The following is a 15,922-nucleotide window of genomic DNA, read 5'->3' on the forward strand; positions in this document are numbered from 1 at the left end:
GAGGCATTGCTGGGCGAGGTGAAGAGGATGGCTGTCCCACACAGTCCCGGGGCTGCCCCTGCCCAGGCCAACTTACGCCTTCGTTGTCAAAGAAGAACTTCTCATTCCCTCCGGACCCTTGCCAGGCCACCTGCAATGACGACAACAACAGCAAACATGGGCAGGCTACATGAGCTCCACGTCAGCTGAGCCAGGCTGACTGCACCCAGGTGTGCTCATGGACAGAATACCCTGTGGCACGGCACGGCAGCCATCTCACGCCGCATGCTTTGGTGCTTCCCATCTCTGTGTGGCTCAGACCCTTTCTTGGAGATCTCTACCACATATAACCCTCAAAAACCGATGACCACACTCCCCCCAAGCAAGTGGCTGGTCATCTGGTGGATAGGCAGCTCGGAAGGAGCTGTGCTTTGCTTGCAGAAGGTCCTTGGTTTAAATCCCTGGGACTTCCAGCTAAAAGGAAAGCACAGGTGGACAAAACCTCTGTCTGGTACCTTGGAGAGCAGCCACTAATCATGCCACAGGATTTTCATTATATCACCAGGAAAGTAACTTCTCATATAATATGGAAGTATATATAATTTGCCCATCATTGATAGTAGACTGATGGGCTGTTAATTATTTGGATCTGTTGGATCACCTTTTTTATGGATGGGAATTATTGCATGTCGTCAAGAGGAGGTCATAATTCCTGTCTCTTTAATTTGTTTAAGTATTTGGGTTAGAATCTCCACCCACCAATCAGGATTTGCTTTAAATCCTGATTGGTGTAGTGGTTAAGTGTGCGGGCTCTAATCTGGGAGAACTGGGTTTGATTCCTCGCTCCTCCACTTGCAGCTGCTGGATGACCTTGGGCAAGCCATAGTTCTGATAAGAGCTGTCCTTGAAAAAGAGCAGTTTCTTTCAGAGTTCTCTCAGCCCCACCCACCTCACAGGGTGTCTGTTGTGGGGAGGGGAAGGGAAAGGAGTTTGTAAGACGCTCTGAGACTCTTGAGTGAAGGGCGGGGTATAAATCCAATCTCTTCTTCTTCTTCATAAATAGCTCTGCAGGTATCAGGTCAGGGGGCCTGGTGCCTTCCCGGATTGTAACTGAGATATTAAAAGTTTCATTTCCAGTACCGTGACAGGGGGCCATTTCTCAAGATTTGGTGTGAAAGTCATTTGGGCAGAAGTGCAGTTAACAGATGGAAGTGCAAATAAGGCCTTGAAATGTGCCTCCCCACAGTTGGCAGAGATGTGGCAGAGGAGAAGGGATCTAGTATTTAGCTCCTTCGTGATCATGTCCCAGAAGATTTTTACATCTTTTTGTTTGGGAGCCCAAATTAAGTGTTTCCATGAGGTAGTTAAAGCAGCTCGTTTTTTGTTTTAATGAGCATTCTAAGTTAACAAGGAAATCCATTTAAGTATGCCTCTGTCATTACATGATTTAAATTGGTGATGCAGAAAAATTCTATTTATTGCCTTTTAATGAGATTGGCAGTTAAGTTTAGCCTTCTTACCTTGCTTTAGAAAAGATAACGAGGACATATCAGATGTATTCTTGGATGTAACTGATTATATCATAGTTAAGAACCAATCAGTTATCAGAAAATAATCACATGATTAAGACAAAAGTGATTTAGAGTAAGATAAGACAGATTTTTTAAAATAAAAACATTACTGTGATAAGCAAATCAGATTCAGGGACAGGGTCTTGTCGTGACACCCATTGGTGTGCGGCATCTCCCGGGGGCAATCCTAACCCCAATGCATTTTAACATCTATATATGCCCTCTTGCCCAGTTGGTCAGGAGGTTCGGGCTACGGTGCCACCAATATGCTGATGACACCCAGCACAGCCAACCAGATACTGCCCCAGAAGATCTGGCCAGTTGTTTGGGAGCTGTGGTGGAATGGTTAAAATAGAGCTTCCTGAAGCTGAACCCATCAAAGACAGAGGTCCTGTGGCTGGGACAGGGGGGGCAGGGGCAGGATTTCAGCTTCTCACTCTGGATGGGGTACATCTGGTGCCAGCTTCCTCCGACAAGAGTTTGATGCTTCTCTTCCTTTAGAGGCACAGGTCACATATTGTCAGGTTCCACAGCCAAACAAAGGAGTACACGCTTAACATAAGGTTATACTTTATTGCAAGAGCCATGGAGGCAGTAACATGGTCACTGTTAGGAATGGCTACTTTCCTACAAGCATAAAGGGATATAGGGTTTTCGTACGCACCCCCCCCCACTCCTAAGCCAATCGGCCTGACTCCCGCACGCGGGAGAATGGGGCCCCAGGCCGTTACAGCCAAAGCTGGGAATCGAAACCTATCCCACGGGTAATAGATGGGGAGACACTACACAGACAGCTAGCTAGCAAGGTCATAGATAAGCAAGGACAAAGGAATGCGGCATCAGTTGGTACACAGGTCAAGCGGCTGCACTCTCGCCCATAAACATCATGGCAGCATAGCTGACACAAATACAACCTCCGGATGGCATTTTTCCATCTTTGCCAAGCCTGGCAGCTGGTTCCCTACCTGTCCCGCACTGATCTAGCTACAGTCGCCCATGCAATGGTCACCTCTATACTGGATTACTGTAACTTGATCTATGCACAGCTGCCATTGAACTTGCTCCAGAAACTTCAACTGGTCCAGAATGCAGCCACACGGGTCCTTCTGAGAACCCTGTTGAGAGCCCTGTGATCTATCAGCTGCACTGGCTCCAGATTGACGACTGAATCAAATTCAAGGCTTTGGTACTTACCTTCAAAGCCCTAAATGGTCTGGGACCATCGTATCTGCGGGACCATCTCTTCCTATATGCCCCTCAGAGACCACTACACTCAACTAGTACCAACTTGCTGGTCCCAAAATGGTCCGTCTGTCCTCTTACTAGTGAGAGCCAGGCCCTGCGGGACTTAGCTCAATTCCGCAGGGCCTGTGAGACTGAGACGTTCCAGCAGGCATATGGTTGAGGACAGTGATGGCTGGAGAGATCAGTGGCCTCCCGGGTTTCTTCCCCCCTCCTTTACACTGCACTTTCTCCTTGCTAAGATTCCCCCATGAATGGAACATGGTTCTTATGTCAACCAACCAGTTATCTGCTGGATAGATGTGTGACGCCATCTAACAGTAGATTGAATTTGGCATTATTGGAGTGTACTGCACTGTGTTTTATTATTATGTAATGCTGTACATTCTTTTTATTTTATTTTATGTACTCCGTATACACATGTTGTACGCCGCCCTGAGTCCCTCTTGTGGGAAATGGATCAAAATAGAAATTAAATATATTGTTGTTATTGTTGTTGTTATTATTCCTCTGGATGGAAGTCACCAAGGAGATTAGGTGAGATTTCTCTCTCTCTCTCTGTGTGACTGATTTGGGCTTATATGAAAATCCCTATAAGCAGTTTTAATACAATAATCTAAAACCTGTTTTGCTTTAAAATATTACTTACTATAATATGATTAAGAAATGTCAGGAACTCTGATAAGCCTAGAACTTGTTTTTACAGAAGCTATAGGATTAATTTTCACATATATTTTCTAGTATTTTGCCTAGTAACGAGAGCTATTCCTTTTTTTTTCAATAAAAGACAAAGCGCTCTGAACATTTTTCGGACTGGTTTGCTGGTTTTAGTTCAAAGAAAAGAACTCACAATGATCTCATTTGCATTATCAGATGTAAAGGTTGACAGACAGAAAGATCTGCTCCTAAGTGTTCAAAACAGACAAAGCCCTTTTAGAACAGTTTATCAGTATTCCCTCTAAGCTGAGTTAGTGTGAGCTAGCTCACAGTTTTTTACCCTCCAGCTCACAGATTTTTGTCTCAGCTCAGGAAGGATGGCTCCAGAGCAAAGTAATTTATGCAGCAGCCAAATCGCTTGCTCACAACTTTAAAGCCAGCAGCTCACAAAGTAGAATTTTTGCTCACAAGAGTCCACAGCTTAGAGGGTGCATTAGTCCAGATTCTCCAATTGGATGTGGGAGTGAAGACACCCCATTACAGTCAAAGCAGAGGAATACAGCAGCTTCCTGAGACTCCTGCAGGCAGCCGACAAGTCTGGGCTAAGCCATGTAAAGCTGTGCCCAGCGCAACCCAACCTCTCCACTACTGGCATCAGAAACAGCCACATAGGGAAGTAGCAAAGACTGATCTATGCAACACTTATCTGTGATGGGCTGAGAGGGAGAGAAACATGCACCCACTTTGAAAAGCCAGGGGGCAGAGTATGAACAAGCATGTTGGCCAATCAGAAGAGGGAGGCTGAACAAAGGGGCGGAAGAAGAGCAGAACCAGAGGGAAATGGCCCACCAAAAGGGCCTCTGAGGCATGGGACGTGAAGGCTCTGAAGTGCAGCCAAAGAAATCTGGCATCTGCTGCAACAGTTCAGTGTGGGAGGCCTGGAAACACTCAGGCAGGAACCCCGAGGAAGAATGTGAAGGGGAAAGCACCATCAGAAGGGCATACCACCCACAGACCTGGCAACTCTGATCTGGTCACACTGTGCTCACAGATCCGAACCTCGGCACACGCAAGCACTGCCAGGCAATCCTCTGTGGGCCATCTGAGCCAGCTGTACCCCATGCCGCCTTTGAACACTGAGTCCCCAAGCTGAGCTCCCCTGGTTCCCACAGGCACCCCACAGTACTGTAGTATGAATGGGAATATAAAGATATTTATATATAGGTTTTTTTCTTCTTGATTGTTCATATTCATATTTCTCTGGTTTTTATAGATTTATTCTTAAGTAATATTTTATTAGGATGTTAGAAAGGCCTGTTATATAGAAGGCTTTCCTCTTGTAGGTCTGATATTGTTAGCAGACAACATAATAGGTACAAAGTTCATGATTCTGTAGTTCTTAGGGCAAACCTTTCAATGTCTGGGTCAGATAAGATTTTAGTCTCGTATCAGTAAAAATACTTTTGTTTGGGATATGAAGAATCCTTGCCCATTATTATTTAGGTTAGGTTAAGTAAACACTTAGTTTGACGTAGATATGTTTCTTTATATCTGGCCAATCAGAGGATTATGACTCAAATTACCACTGTCTTTTGTAACCAATTATGCTGTTTGAATATTGTTTTCTCGATGATGTCAGTCCATGTATAAAATATCATGTATTTCCTGAATATGCTGAGAAGAAAGTAGTCAATTTTGGATGGACTATTTGGTCCAATTGTTTTTCTGTTAATTGAAATAAAACATAGATCTTCCTCCTCATTTGACTTCATTTTTGACATGGAATCAATATGTACAACAGTACCTCACTAAGCTTGGTGGAACTGAGGTCCCCCAGGAGCAGGGTGTCTGAAGTGTGGGCCACAAGGTAGCGGTCCTTCCCCAGGATTTTCACCTCATCAATTTCATAGCCGTAGTGGGATTTCAACACCACTCGCATCCCCGTGGACAGATTCTTCACAATGACCTGGGAGGGAAGTGGAGAAAAGGACATCACTGCTGCTCTCTGTCTGGCTGTATGTGTAAGGGTGCTTTCCCCATCCCAACAGAGGCTGACTTGCAGGAGAAGTCTGTCCAGCAATCTGGGCAGCAAGACTGCAGCAGCCTTCAGGCCCTGAGCCAAGCTTGATTACAAAAAGGGGAGGGTCCTAAATGGCCTCAGACTGGGCTGGGTTACTAAGGGACCACTGGCCATACTAAAGGACCATACCAGCCTGCCCCCTATTTAAGCTCTGCATCAGAAGCCCAGCTCCAGGAGGTCAAGGGGTGGCCACTAACAGAAGGCCCTTCTCTGACATGGCACCTTCCCCATGTCAGTGATTTTACTGACACCTGGACACCAGGTTAAAACTTTCCTTTTTGTCCAGGCAGTTCCTGCTGGTTTTTAAGATTTCTTTTCCACCTGAGAATTCAGTTGCTGCATCTGTTGCTATCTGTTTCTATAACAACAGTTCTCCCATCCACATTTTACCCTGCTACTAATTTCTTAGGGCCACTATATCCCTCTCTGCTTTTCTAGTGTTTTTGCAGTTGGTTTTCTGCATGAATGGAGCCTTCAAGGACTCACAGGCGAGGGAAATGGAGACCCCCTGGGCCCTTCTGCCTCAGCTGTATTTGCTTCCCCCACCCTGACCCCCACTTCTGGCGCCTCTGCTGCTTTAGCTTCTGCTTCATTCCTTTTCCTCTCTATGCACGTGCTCAGACAGTGCGGATTCTGGTTTTGGACTGGATTATCTGCAGATCTGGGGTTCTCCTGGGTTCACACAAAGCTCAAGCTCAGCCCTGGGTGCCCCCCCCCCCGGAGCCTGCATGTACATGTCAATAGCTACCTGTTGCTGTTAGATATACAATCACATTCTGTAAAGTGCTCCGCGGCGTCTTTTGCGATGTTCCAGTCTGTTGTAATCTTTTCTCTCTTCGGCAAGGACACTGTGCTTTGCAGAAGCTTCAGGGAGGTGCCCCAGTCTTCTCTTCCAACCCCAGGCCCAAAACAAACTCCCCTCCCCCGCCCCATTCACTGCCAAGCCATTCCCGCATCACAAATCACACCCACCTGGCTGGGTCCTACGTATGTCATCTCAAATTTGTTCTTGTAAATGGTTCTGCGAAGACAACAGTCAAACTGCTCCACCCCACCACAGAGGGTGCCCTGTGGGAACAAGGAAAGCACACAAAGACATCAGGGAAGACCTCTTATCCCTTCAGCAGCTCCTGTCCAGCCTCCAAATTTGCCAGCTGGCTCCTTGGCCACTTGTACAGAGTGGAAGGCACCATGGGAGGGGCACCACCCAAAGGGGTCACCACCCAGACACAAAATGCTGCCACACAAACTTCACACGCACCGCACAGAGCCGTGAGCCATCCCGTTTCCACGCCAAGGCCGTGATTGTATACAGGTGAGGGATCTCCTTGGGTTTGGCTTCCTCCCAGGCACTCCGACGGGGACTCCAGTTCAGCACCCTGAGCCTGCAGGAACAGGTGGGGGGTCACTGAATAACCGGGGGGGGATGGGGGGCAAGGTGACTCTACAGCACAGCACCTCCCCCCAGCATCACACCTGTCAAAGCTGCCGATTACCACTGACTGTCCCCCAGGGCTGGCAGCAGCTACCATGAACTCTTTCTCTGAAGAGTCCCGGCTGTAGTCAAAGGTCTGGATCACATGCCCCTCCTTCCCGTAGGCCACAATCTTCTTGTCACAGCCTGCGGCCACAATGCTGCTGGATGCCCATGCCAGGGCATAAGGGGGACAAGGGTGCACTACCAACTTGCCCTGTGGGAAAAGCAAGAGAGGAGAACGAGAATAGGGTGAGAAGGAGGGACCGAGTTGTACAGCAGCCAGCTAAGGTTGTGCCCAGCGTCTCTCCAAACAAGCATTTGCTCCATACACAAGCCTCAGGCTGCTGCATCACGCCATTATTGGCCTAAGCGGCACAAAGCAGCCAGGAGACAGAGCTGGACCTGCTGCCAAAGGGGAGACCAAAGGGCCCCTTTCTATTGGGAGCTACTCTTATGAGTGCCACAGGACACTGTAAATACACCGTTGCAGACACAAATCACTGTTGATCCTCCCAGCTGTTTGTGTCAATAAGCATTTCCAAACAGGGTTATTCTCCCTCCAAATAATGCTCTCTGGCATAGGAAGGCCAAGAGAGATGGCTTCAAGTCTCAGCCTGAGTGTCTGGGACAGGGCTGCCACCTGAAAAGCACAGACACATCAGGAAGCGTAAGCAACACAGGGAGCTCGTTTTCCCCTGGAGGCACCCATGGCCTGGTTTCAATTAGGGTCTCATGAAGGGATTTGTGGCTAAATGGCTACGGGTGATGCTACTAGCCCAAAAAACGTGGAAGGAGAACGGTTCATACTCTCGTGCGCTTCACTACCCAGTTCCCTTATTGGCTGCATGCCCTCTGGGCTGATAACCAAAGCAGTAACTGCCCCATCTCTAATCAACAGTTCTACAATCCCTGCTGGGAATTATGCCTTCTCCCCCCCCACCACACCCTGACTGCAGTGGGAAAAACTGCTTTGTTCTGTAGCACTGAAGCCATGAGCTTGAGATCAGCAGCAAGCCTTCTAGGGGGCTTGCTACAGAAGAAATAGACCTACAACTGTTTGCTGCATTTGTGTGTGTGACATTTTTAGATTTTCTTAGGGCCTGGGGTCAGGGGTGAGATAATGAGAAAAAAGGTAATGAGATACCTCGGGATTGGTGGAGGGGAGGGGGTTTCCTCATGTCTAGATTTATTTCCAGAGCTATCCAACTACCTTCTACAAGAGAGGAACACTCCACCTCATAGAAAAATATCACCCCCACCCCCCCAAGGCACAAATGAAGCACACAGGGAGCAGGAGGGACTCTGTCATAAGAACATAAGAACATAAGAGATGCCAATGCTGGATCAGGCCAAAGGCCCATCCAGTCCAACACTCTGTATCACACAGTGGCCAGAAATACCAGTGCCATCAGGAGGTCCACCAGTGGGGCCAGGACATTAGAAGCCCTCCCCCTGTTGACCCCCCCCCCCCAAGCACCAAGAAGACAGAGCATCACTTGCCCCAGAGCCCCTAGCTATACCTTGTGGCTAATAGCCACTGATGGACCTCTGCTCCATATGCTTATCTAATTCCCTTTTGAAGCCGTCCATGTCACTCAGACTAGTGAGCTCATAGGCTCCAGACAAGAGGTGCTCCTCCACAGCCTATACACAACACGTGACTGATGTGTTTGCTGCAGGAAGAATCACTGTTCCCCAAAAACTCCACTTAAGCACAGGAAATTGTGACTCCCGGGAATGGAAGCGAACCTCATCATGCCAACGTTTCCCTTTGGAAAGAACCAGGAGGTCACAAACCCCCCAGCCGCTAAGTAGGTCTAACTGGACTGGGGAAAGGGAAGAACCTTAGAGGGAAGAACCTGACCGTACCTGGGACTCCCCAGAGCCTTCGTCGTCAAAGAAGTAGCGCACGATCGTTCCATCTGCATGGCCAGATAGGATTCCCTTCCCTGAGGTGCTGAAAAAGTATACAAGATGTTATCAGCAGAGAGGCCTAGAAGGTCTCATCCTCACAGTGTTTCAGCTGCGATGGTTTGTTGGAGGATTTGGGGGTGGGGGTGGTAGTAAAAGAGCTCAGTACCCTACAGCTCAGTGCCCTAGGAGTCTAAAATGGATGGGGTACATCACAAAGACCTGCTAAGATTAGTCTTACACTGCTATGAAGCTGGCAGGTGAAAAAACAGAGCTTGCCATTCCTGGGGCAGCCAAAGAGATGGCAGTGGAGTGGGATTTTTCTCCTCTCACTGTCGCACACTTACTTGGAGGTCAATGATACTACATAGGAGTCTGTCCCGTAAATAGTGGATGACTTGCTGGACTTGGTGTTTGCTAGACGAACCTTTGGGAGAGAAAGATCTGGTCAACTCATCAGCCTGTGATAGCAGAAAGGAAAGCGCCTATGGGCAAAGTGAGCCGGGGGAGTCTTGGGGCACCAGCCAGCCAAGACAGACCACTTGGGTGCAATCATTTGAGCACGCTCATCCTAGCACCCAGCGCTGCATCAGAAGCAGACAGCAGCTTCCCTACCTTGCCCTCAACGAGCCCAAAGACTATGGTGTTCTCCTCTGGCCACAGCAAACAAGTCACAGCACTCTGTTGGAGGACAGAATAAGAATAAGCAGGCAGGAGCATTACAGAAGCATGGCTTGACTGGACTGAGGGAGAGGAAGCTACACGACATAAGAACATAAGAACATAAGAGATGCCAATGTTGGCTCAGGCCAGAGGCCCATCCAGTCCAACACTCTGTATCACACAGTGGCCAGAAATACCAGTGCCATCAGGAGGTCCACCACTGGGGCCAGGACATTAGAAGCCCTCCCACAGTTGACCCCCCCCCCAAGCACGAAGAAGACAGAGCATCACTTGCCACAGAGTCCCTATCTATACCTTGTGGCTAATAGCCACTGATGTAGCCTGGTCTCTGATGGGGCTCTAAAATGATTATTTTCTCTAAGAACTGGAGCCTTGTTGTGACCCTTGTTCCCACGTTGGCTCAGACGGACATGAGAGCTGGGTTGAGTTATCCTGCCCAACTCATGTTCTGTGACCTTGCTTTGCCCAGTGCTGAACCTCCCCGTTCCTCCCCTCTGAATTTTTCAAACCATGCTCTTGGGAAGATTTTAAAAAAGCCCACACAACTATCTGCCCACTGCCAGAATGCCACCTCTTATTTGTAGAGAAGGGCAAAGGAGAGCAGGCTGCAGAAAACCAGGTTCTAAAGGGATCTAGACATCACAGCAAAAGGCCACCGGTTCTCACAGAGTGAAGGCAGGCTGGGGCTTACCGTCTGAATGAACTTGTTGCAGATCACCTTCTTGTCACCCCTGCACAACGGGGAAGAAAAAAGACTACCGTTGCCACAGGCCAACAGGAAAGGTCCTATGGGGGTACAGGGGCACCAAGGGATTACCACTGCGGGCAACAATACTGATCAGCTGCTGTGCCCCAGTAGAAAACTGTCTCTGGGGCCTGACTGAATCCCCCCCCCCCATACTGCAAACTATGTGAGAAGTGGGAGATCTGCAACTGGGATGCCCTCTGCGCGCGTTTAGCTCGTCAGCAACTCCACAAAGCTGCCTTGAAGACTAGGGAAGTGGCGTGAGGTAGGAGGGAGATACTCAACCGTCTACCCCCATGCTTTCCCCTGTATTTAATTCCCTGCCCCCTGCCCCCAAGTCACTATTAGCTCCATAGCAGGAAGCAGGGGAGGAAGAAGCAAAACAAAATACCTATATTTTAGGGAGCAATTTCATATTGGGAAACGGCATGAAAGAAAAGGTTAAACATTCCCCTCCTCAGCTCCACTTCCCCAGTGGCCAGAGGGGCCACAGGGAGCTATTAATTGGTACATTTAAAAAGGAGGGAGGGAAAGATCCTGATCACTGATGTGCTACAGCCTAACTGTGAGAAGGCAGGATGAACCACCTGATCTCTCAGAACACTGAAGCTGCTACAACAAAGAGAGCGGAATGAAGACCAAGCCTCCCTGTCTTTCAGCTGTAGTCAGATCTGGAGTGGAGACACAGGGGCAAGCCAATCAGCAAGGGCCTGCAGCAGGATCTTGGCCTGGTGCTTGCTCCTGGAACGGTCTCGCCCTTCCCATATAAAGTCCCTTACCATTCCTCCCCGATCTTGTAGACAAAGATGATGTTGTCCGTTTGCCCAACAGCAATCTTGGTGGAATCTGGGGAGAACGCCATGCCTTTCACCACATAGCTTTTCCTGCCATACTGGAAAGAGAAGAGGGAGCCACGATAAAGGCAGGGACACTGGCTCTGTTCTTAGGTACCAACAAAGCCCAGAACAGAACAGGCCCAGGGCCAAGTGACCCAGGACAAGGGTTGACTAGTTTGCTCACCACAGTGAGGGTCCCTCTCCATTTGGGGAAGGGCAAAGCTAGGTATGACAGGGACAAATCCTCTCCCCCAACTCATCTATGCAGTTGAACTGCACTTTGGAGATGCCTCCAAAGCTCAGGAGAATGGCATGGACAAGGACCACCACCCTCCTTGGGGAGGCAGAGGCAGTGGTGAGACATATTCTGGCCCAGAAGCAAGCAGAAATTACCAAGGCCAGCCAAAGTGGGTAGCTCCTTGGCCAGAAGGAAGCCTGGAAGGAGGAGCCTGTTCTCAGGTATGACAGTGCAAGATTCTCCTCCATTCAAATACCAGATCTAATAACTCTAATGCAATTACTCTTTCCAGTTTTATTTAGCAGTATACACATTTGACCATGTCATGTGGAAGAACTCACTAGAAAAAGCAATTATGCTTGGATTGGTTAGCGGCAAAAGGAAACCGGGCCAGTAAAAATTGAAAGTTAAATAAAAATAAAAATAAAGAACGTGGTGGCTAGACACCATAAAAGCTGACATCAGCCTGAGCATGGAATGACTCAAAGAATCAGTACAAGATTGGAAAACGTGGAGAGAGTTGGCCCACAGAATCACCAAGAATCAGACACGACTGAATGGCTGACAACAACAACAACATTCTGACTGCAGTTATTACTAATGGGTTGTGTGTATATAGCCACAAGTGCAAATTTTTATATCTGTCACAAAATTCAGTACTGGGAGAGTCCCAGTCAACTCTCATGCAGACCAGTTCTGAGGCAGTTTACACTCATGGCTACTTCCTTTGTGAGACCAAAGAGGAAGGGAACAACCCTTTCCCAAGAGTTATGTTCAGGCTGGAAGAACCCAGTGTATACCTTAGGATCTGCAGGCTTCGTGGAGAACTTGTCCCTCCGCTCGCCATGTTCATCGTATAGGAGAACCACCTTGTCCACAGTGCAGACAGCAAATTTGGAATTGTTTGGGGCCCAGGACATGCATGTTACTTTGGCTGCCCCCTCCTGTAACAAAGCGGGATAATGGTTACACAGGCTGGGGGCAAGGGCCTACTGTGCATGGCCCATCAGAAACCCCCAGGTTCTTCAATCTTATGTTGGACAGCAGCATAGCCAGGGGTTGATCTGTGACATCTGAGGATTTAGTTACCTGGCTGAGATTACGGACTGTTACATTCATTTCGAGGTGTGCAGTCAGTTGTTTAATAGTTTGTGCAAAGAAACTTCTAGACTCAACGTCACTGCTTGTTATTGGGAATATATTAGAGAGGCGACTGCAATACTACACACAATGGTTTGGAACTTAATCCCATTTAAATTGATAAGATTTACTTCTGGGTAAGTTAGGCCTAAATTTTAGGTTTTGGTCCTATTCAAACTTTGACAATATAAGGCTATTTTCACACAGCATTATGGCTTTGGTTCTGGCCCCAAACTGCTTCAGTTACTTACTTATGTTTATTAGCTGCTATGACCAAAGATCTTAAGCTCAATTATAAAAGATGAATATACAACGTTAGTCTCATAATACGAACTTTATAATAAAATTTTACAGTCAAAGTAATCAAATCTAAAAGATCTAAAATGTTAAAAGAGAAGTCATTAATAAAACTATAATTCATTTAAATATTCATTTAAATCATAATAACGGTGTATACCAAATTCTGTTACAGTTGGGTCAAGCCAGATTTTTGTCGCTTTACAGATAAAACTATCATTAAAAATTTAGTAACAGAATAAGTGGTTTCAGAATAATATCTGCCAACAGATAGGGGACCACCCAGAGTTCAGTAGGTAATCGGTGTTTGGTAAGAACTGGAGTGATCCAAATCGATCTAGGAGTAGAGATGTGAAGGCCCAGAAAAAAATGGAAAAATTTGGGAAAAAACCAGGTTTTTTCCATTTTTTTCCTGAAGTCTTTTTTGTTTTTTCCCAAAGAATTGGAAAAATTGAAAAAAGCAAAGAAAAAAATTGATTATGGAACATTTTATTTTAACATGATGAATAAAATATTTTAAGACAAGGTGTTCAAATATTTTCCAAATCATTTCTAAAAAATATGTATGGTATCAGATTGATCTAATTTCTGTGCAGTGAGGACAAGCAAGTCCTAGGTTACAAACTGAACTCTCCAATGCAAGAACAAGATGCATTTCTTCCTTTAGGAGGTGCTATCGTCACAAGAAAAGAAAAAGGTTTCAGTTTTGTTTTTGCATGTCGGTGTGTATTCTGGTTGTAATAATTGTTTCGATACACTATATTTTTAATATGCTAGTTGTTATAATTTCATGCCAAGTAAAAATGTCCATAGTCATATTTTATGTTCCTAAAGTAACAGAATGACTTTCAGTCTGGAAAAGAAAAAAGAAGTGCTAATGTAGCATTTTTTAAAAAAAATCCAAAAATTTCCGTTTCTCCCCCCCCCCCCCAAAACGGAAAAAACCTGGAAATTTTACATCTCTATCTAGGAGTTGACCACTGATGACATAATAATAGAAGATGGCCAAGTGTTTCCACAGCTCCAGTCTCACAATTACATAAGCAATCCGAGTATGGGACTTTAGAAAAGCAACTTGTTAAAACTGCTTCAGTTTATCCTCTGGCTTCCGCATGCTCTCTTAAACCATTAGTTTTCATCTGGCATTTCCCCTTGTTTGTTTTTGGTTCTTTTGGGACCCTTTCCACCCTGGTCTTTTTTGAATAGCCAGTTTTGAGTCTTGTTCCTGTGCGTAATTTTCCTGAGCTTTTGTTTGTTCCACCCACTTCCAGACTAATTTGTTTTGCTGACTGGCCTGTGATGACTGTGGGACAACCTTGCTCTGTGTTTCCCCACCCCTCCATCCCAGAAATTTGGTTTTTATTTTTCTACTAGTCCTTGGTTTCTTTAAAAAGTTGCCTTATAGCAATACACCAATATATCACTATAAGAAGGCACAGGAATGATTCCAAGCCCATCTCCATGTTCCCTGACCCCCTTCTTCCTACTCTACCATTTTTTTTCTTGCACAGGCAAAGTGTTTTTTAACTAAACACATTCCTGACAGCAGTGTATCAATACAAATTGTGCCTCTGTGCCTCTCCATAACCCTCCTCCCATCTTACATTTTTTTTTCTTATTATTACGGTTTTGAGAGGATTTACCACTTTTGATATTTATTTATTGAATTTATACCCCGCCCTCCCCACGAAGCAGGCTCAGGGCGGCTTACACAGTTTGATACATAAACAACAGTTAAAAGTTAAGATAGGGGTGAGGTCAAATGGCAATTCTCACATGCACATTTTTCAGTGCCACGACTGATCAGAAAACCGCCATCATGGCAATCCTTCAGCCAATCATTGGCGATCGGGTACCAAATCACTTTGCACTCCGGGCAGTAACTTTATACATACAAAGCACACCTTTAGCACAATGCTGAGAATTGCCATTAAAAAAAAAGTCCTAGCCAATGTCTTGGCTAGAAAGTTCAAAGCCAGCATGGCAGGAAGGTGGCTGCCCAATCAGGAGATTATGAGGGGGCAAGAGAGCAAGACACAGACCTCCTATAGCAGTACATCAATAAAATAAAAAAGGAGTGGTGGTGGTGCTGTAAGGCTGCTGATGACAACAGCACCCTCTGCTGGGAAAACCCCGATAGTATTACGGTTGTGTGTAAGAAAATAAACCAGAATGAGAATTGAAAAAACGTGAAGGTCCAGAAGTCAGGCAAGCAGTGTCAATGGCTTAGAGTCTATCAAAGACTATCGTAGGCATTGCATCCATGCCTAACAGCCTCTCTTTGGCTGGTTTTATAGCCCCAAGCCTAAGAGTCATGCTTGTAACCAGTTGCTCAGAAGCAATTTTGACACAGAGAGTACTCCGTCTTTCTGTTATACCTCTGAGGATGCCAGTGACAGCTACTGGCGAAACGTCAGGTCCTACAATGCCAAGACCATGGCCATACAACCCAGAAAATCTACAACAGCTAATTCTGCAACTACTCATCTTTGTTATCAGCCAGCAACTGACGTTGGGCCCGGAGACATGCACTTTGCTGTCTTGTCTGTAGCTCTATTCTCAGCCTCTGTCTGCAACAATCTAAGGGTGTAGGTGATACTGGTGAGCTGGGAATGGCCAACTTTGGTTCACCTGCTGAATCAGGGCTGGAGGGTGTCGGTGACTCTGTACCAGCTCTTGGCTGTGAATCCTGTATCCATTTTCCTGCTGGTCAGCTTCTGTTAAGGTTGGCTACACAGGGCTCCTCTTCTCCTGAGGAGTCCTCACTATATCGCTGAGCCCTGGCTGTCTCATGACATCTGTGCTCAATACAATTCTGATAGATTGATGGCAGAGAAAACTGCTAAAAAGCCCTGTTTCATGGAAGCCAACAGCACAAATCTTACTTCACCTAACTACGGGGAATTTTCATTTCTACCAGCTCAGGCAAAATGCTAGAAGCCAAGTGATGTACAAGACTGTCAAAATTTCCAGACCCAGGAGAAAAACAAACATGAACCTCTTAACCAGGACCTTCTACTTGTCCACTTGACTGAATAGATGCAGAACCATGTGTTCTAGAGCGA

The 15,922-nt window shown here is 46.5% G+C and overlaps 1 protein-coding gene across 1 annotated transcript in view; it reads right to left on the bottom strand.

Annotated features, from left to right (window-relative positions):
- The window catches only part of IFT172 (intraflagellar transport 172), a 43,247-nt gene that overhangs the window by 25,275 nt on the left and 2,050 nt on the right, over nucleotides 1–15,922 (bottom strand). The window contains 11 exon segments of the mRNA XM_015415158.1: nucleotides 77–130; nucleotides 5,254–5,415; nucleotides 6,502–6,597; nucleotides 6,791–6,914; nucleotides 7,006–7,220; nucleotides 8,876–8,963; nucleotides 9,265–9,344; nucleotides 9,533–9,598; nucleotides 10,293–10,332; nucleotides 11,126–11,238; nucleotides 12,221–12,364. Of these exon segments, the coding sequence (XP_015270644.1) occupies nucleotides 77–130; nucleotides 5,254–5,415; nucleotides 6,502–6,597; nucleotides 6,791–6,914; nucleotides 7,006–7,220; nucleotides 8,876–8,963; nucleotides 9,265–9,344; nucleotides 9,533–9,598; nucleotides 10,293–10,332; nucleotides 11,126–11,238; nucleotides 12,221–12,364 (1,182 nt within the window).

This window comes from Gekko japonicus, unplaced genomic scaffold, assembly GCF_001447785.1.
Source record: "Gekko japonicus isolate JY-2015 unplaced genomic scaffold, Gekko_japonicus_V1.1 scaffold63, whole genome shotgun sequence".
NCBI classification, from domain to species: Eukaryota; Metazoa; Chordata; class Lepidosauria; order Squamata; family Gekkonidae; genus Gekko; species Gekko japonicus.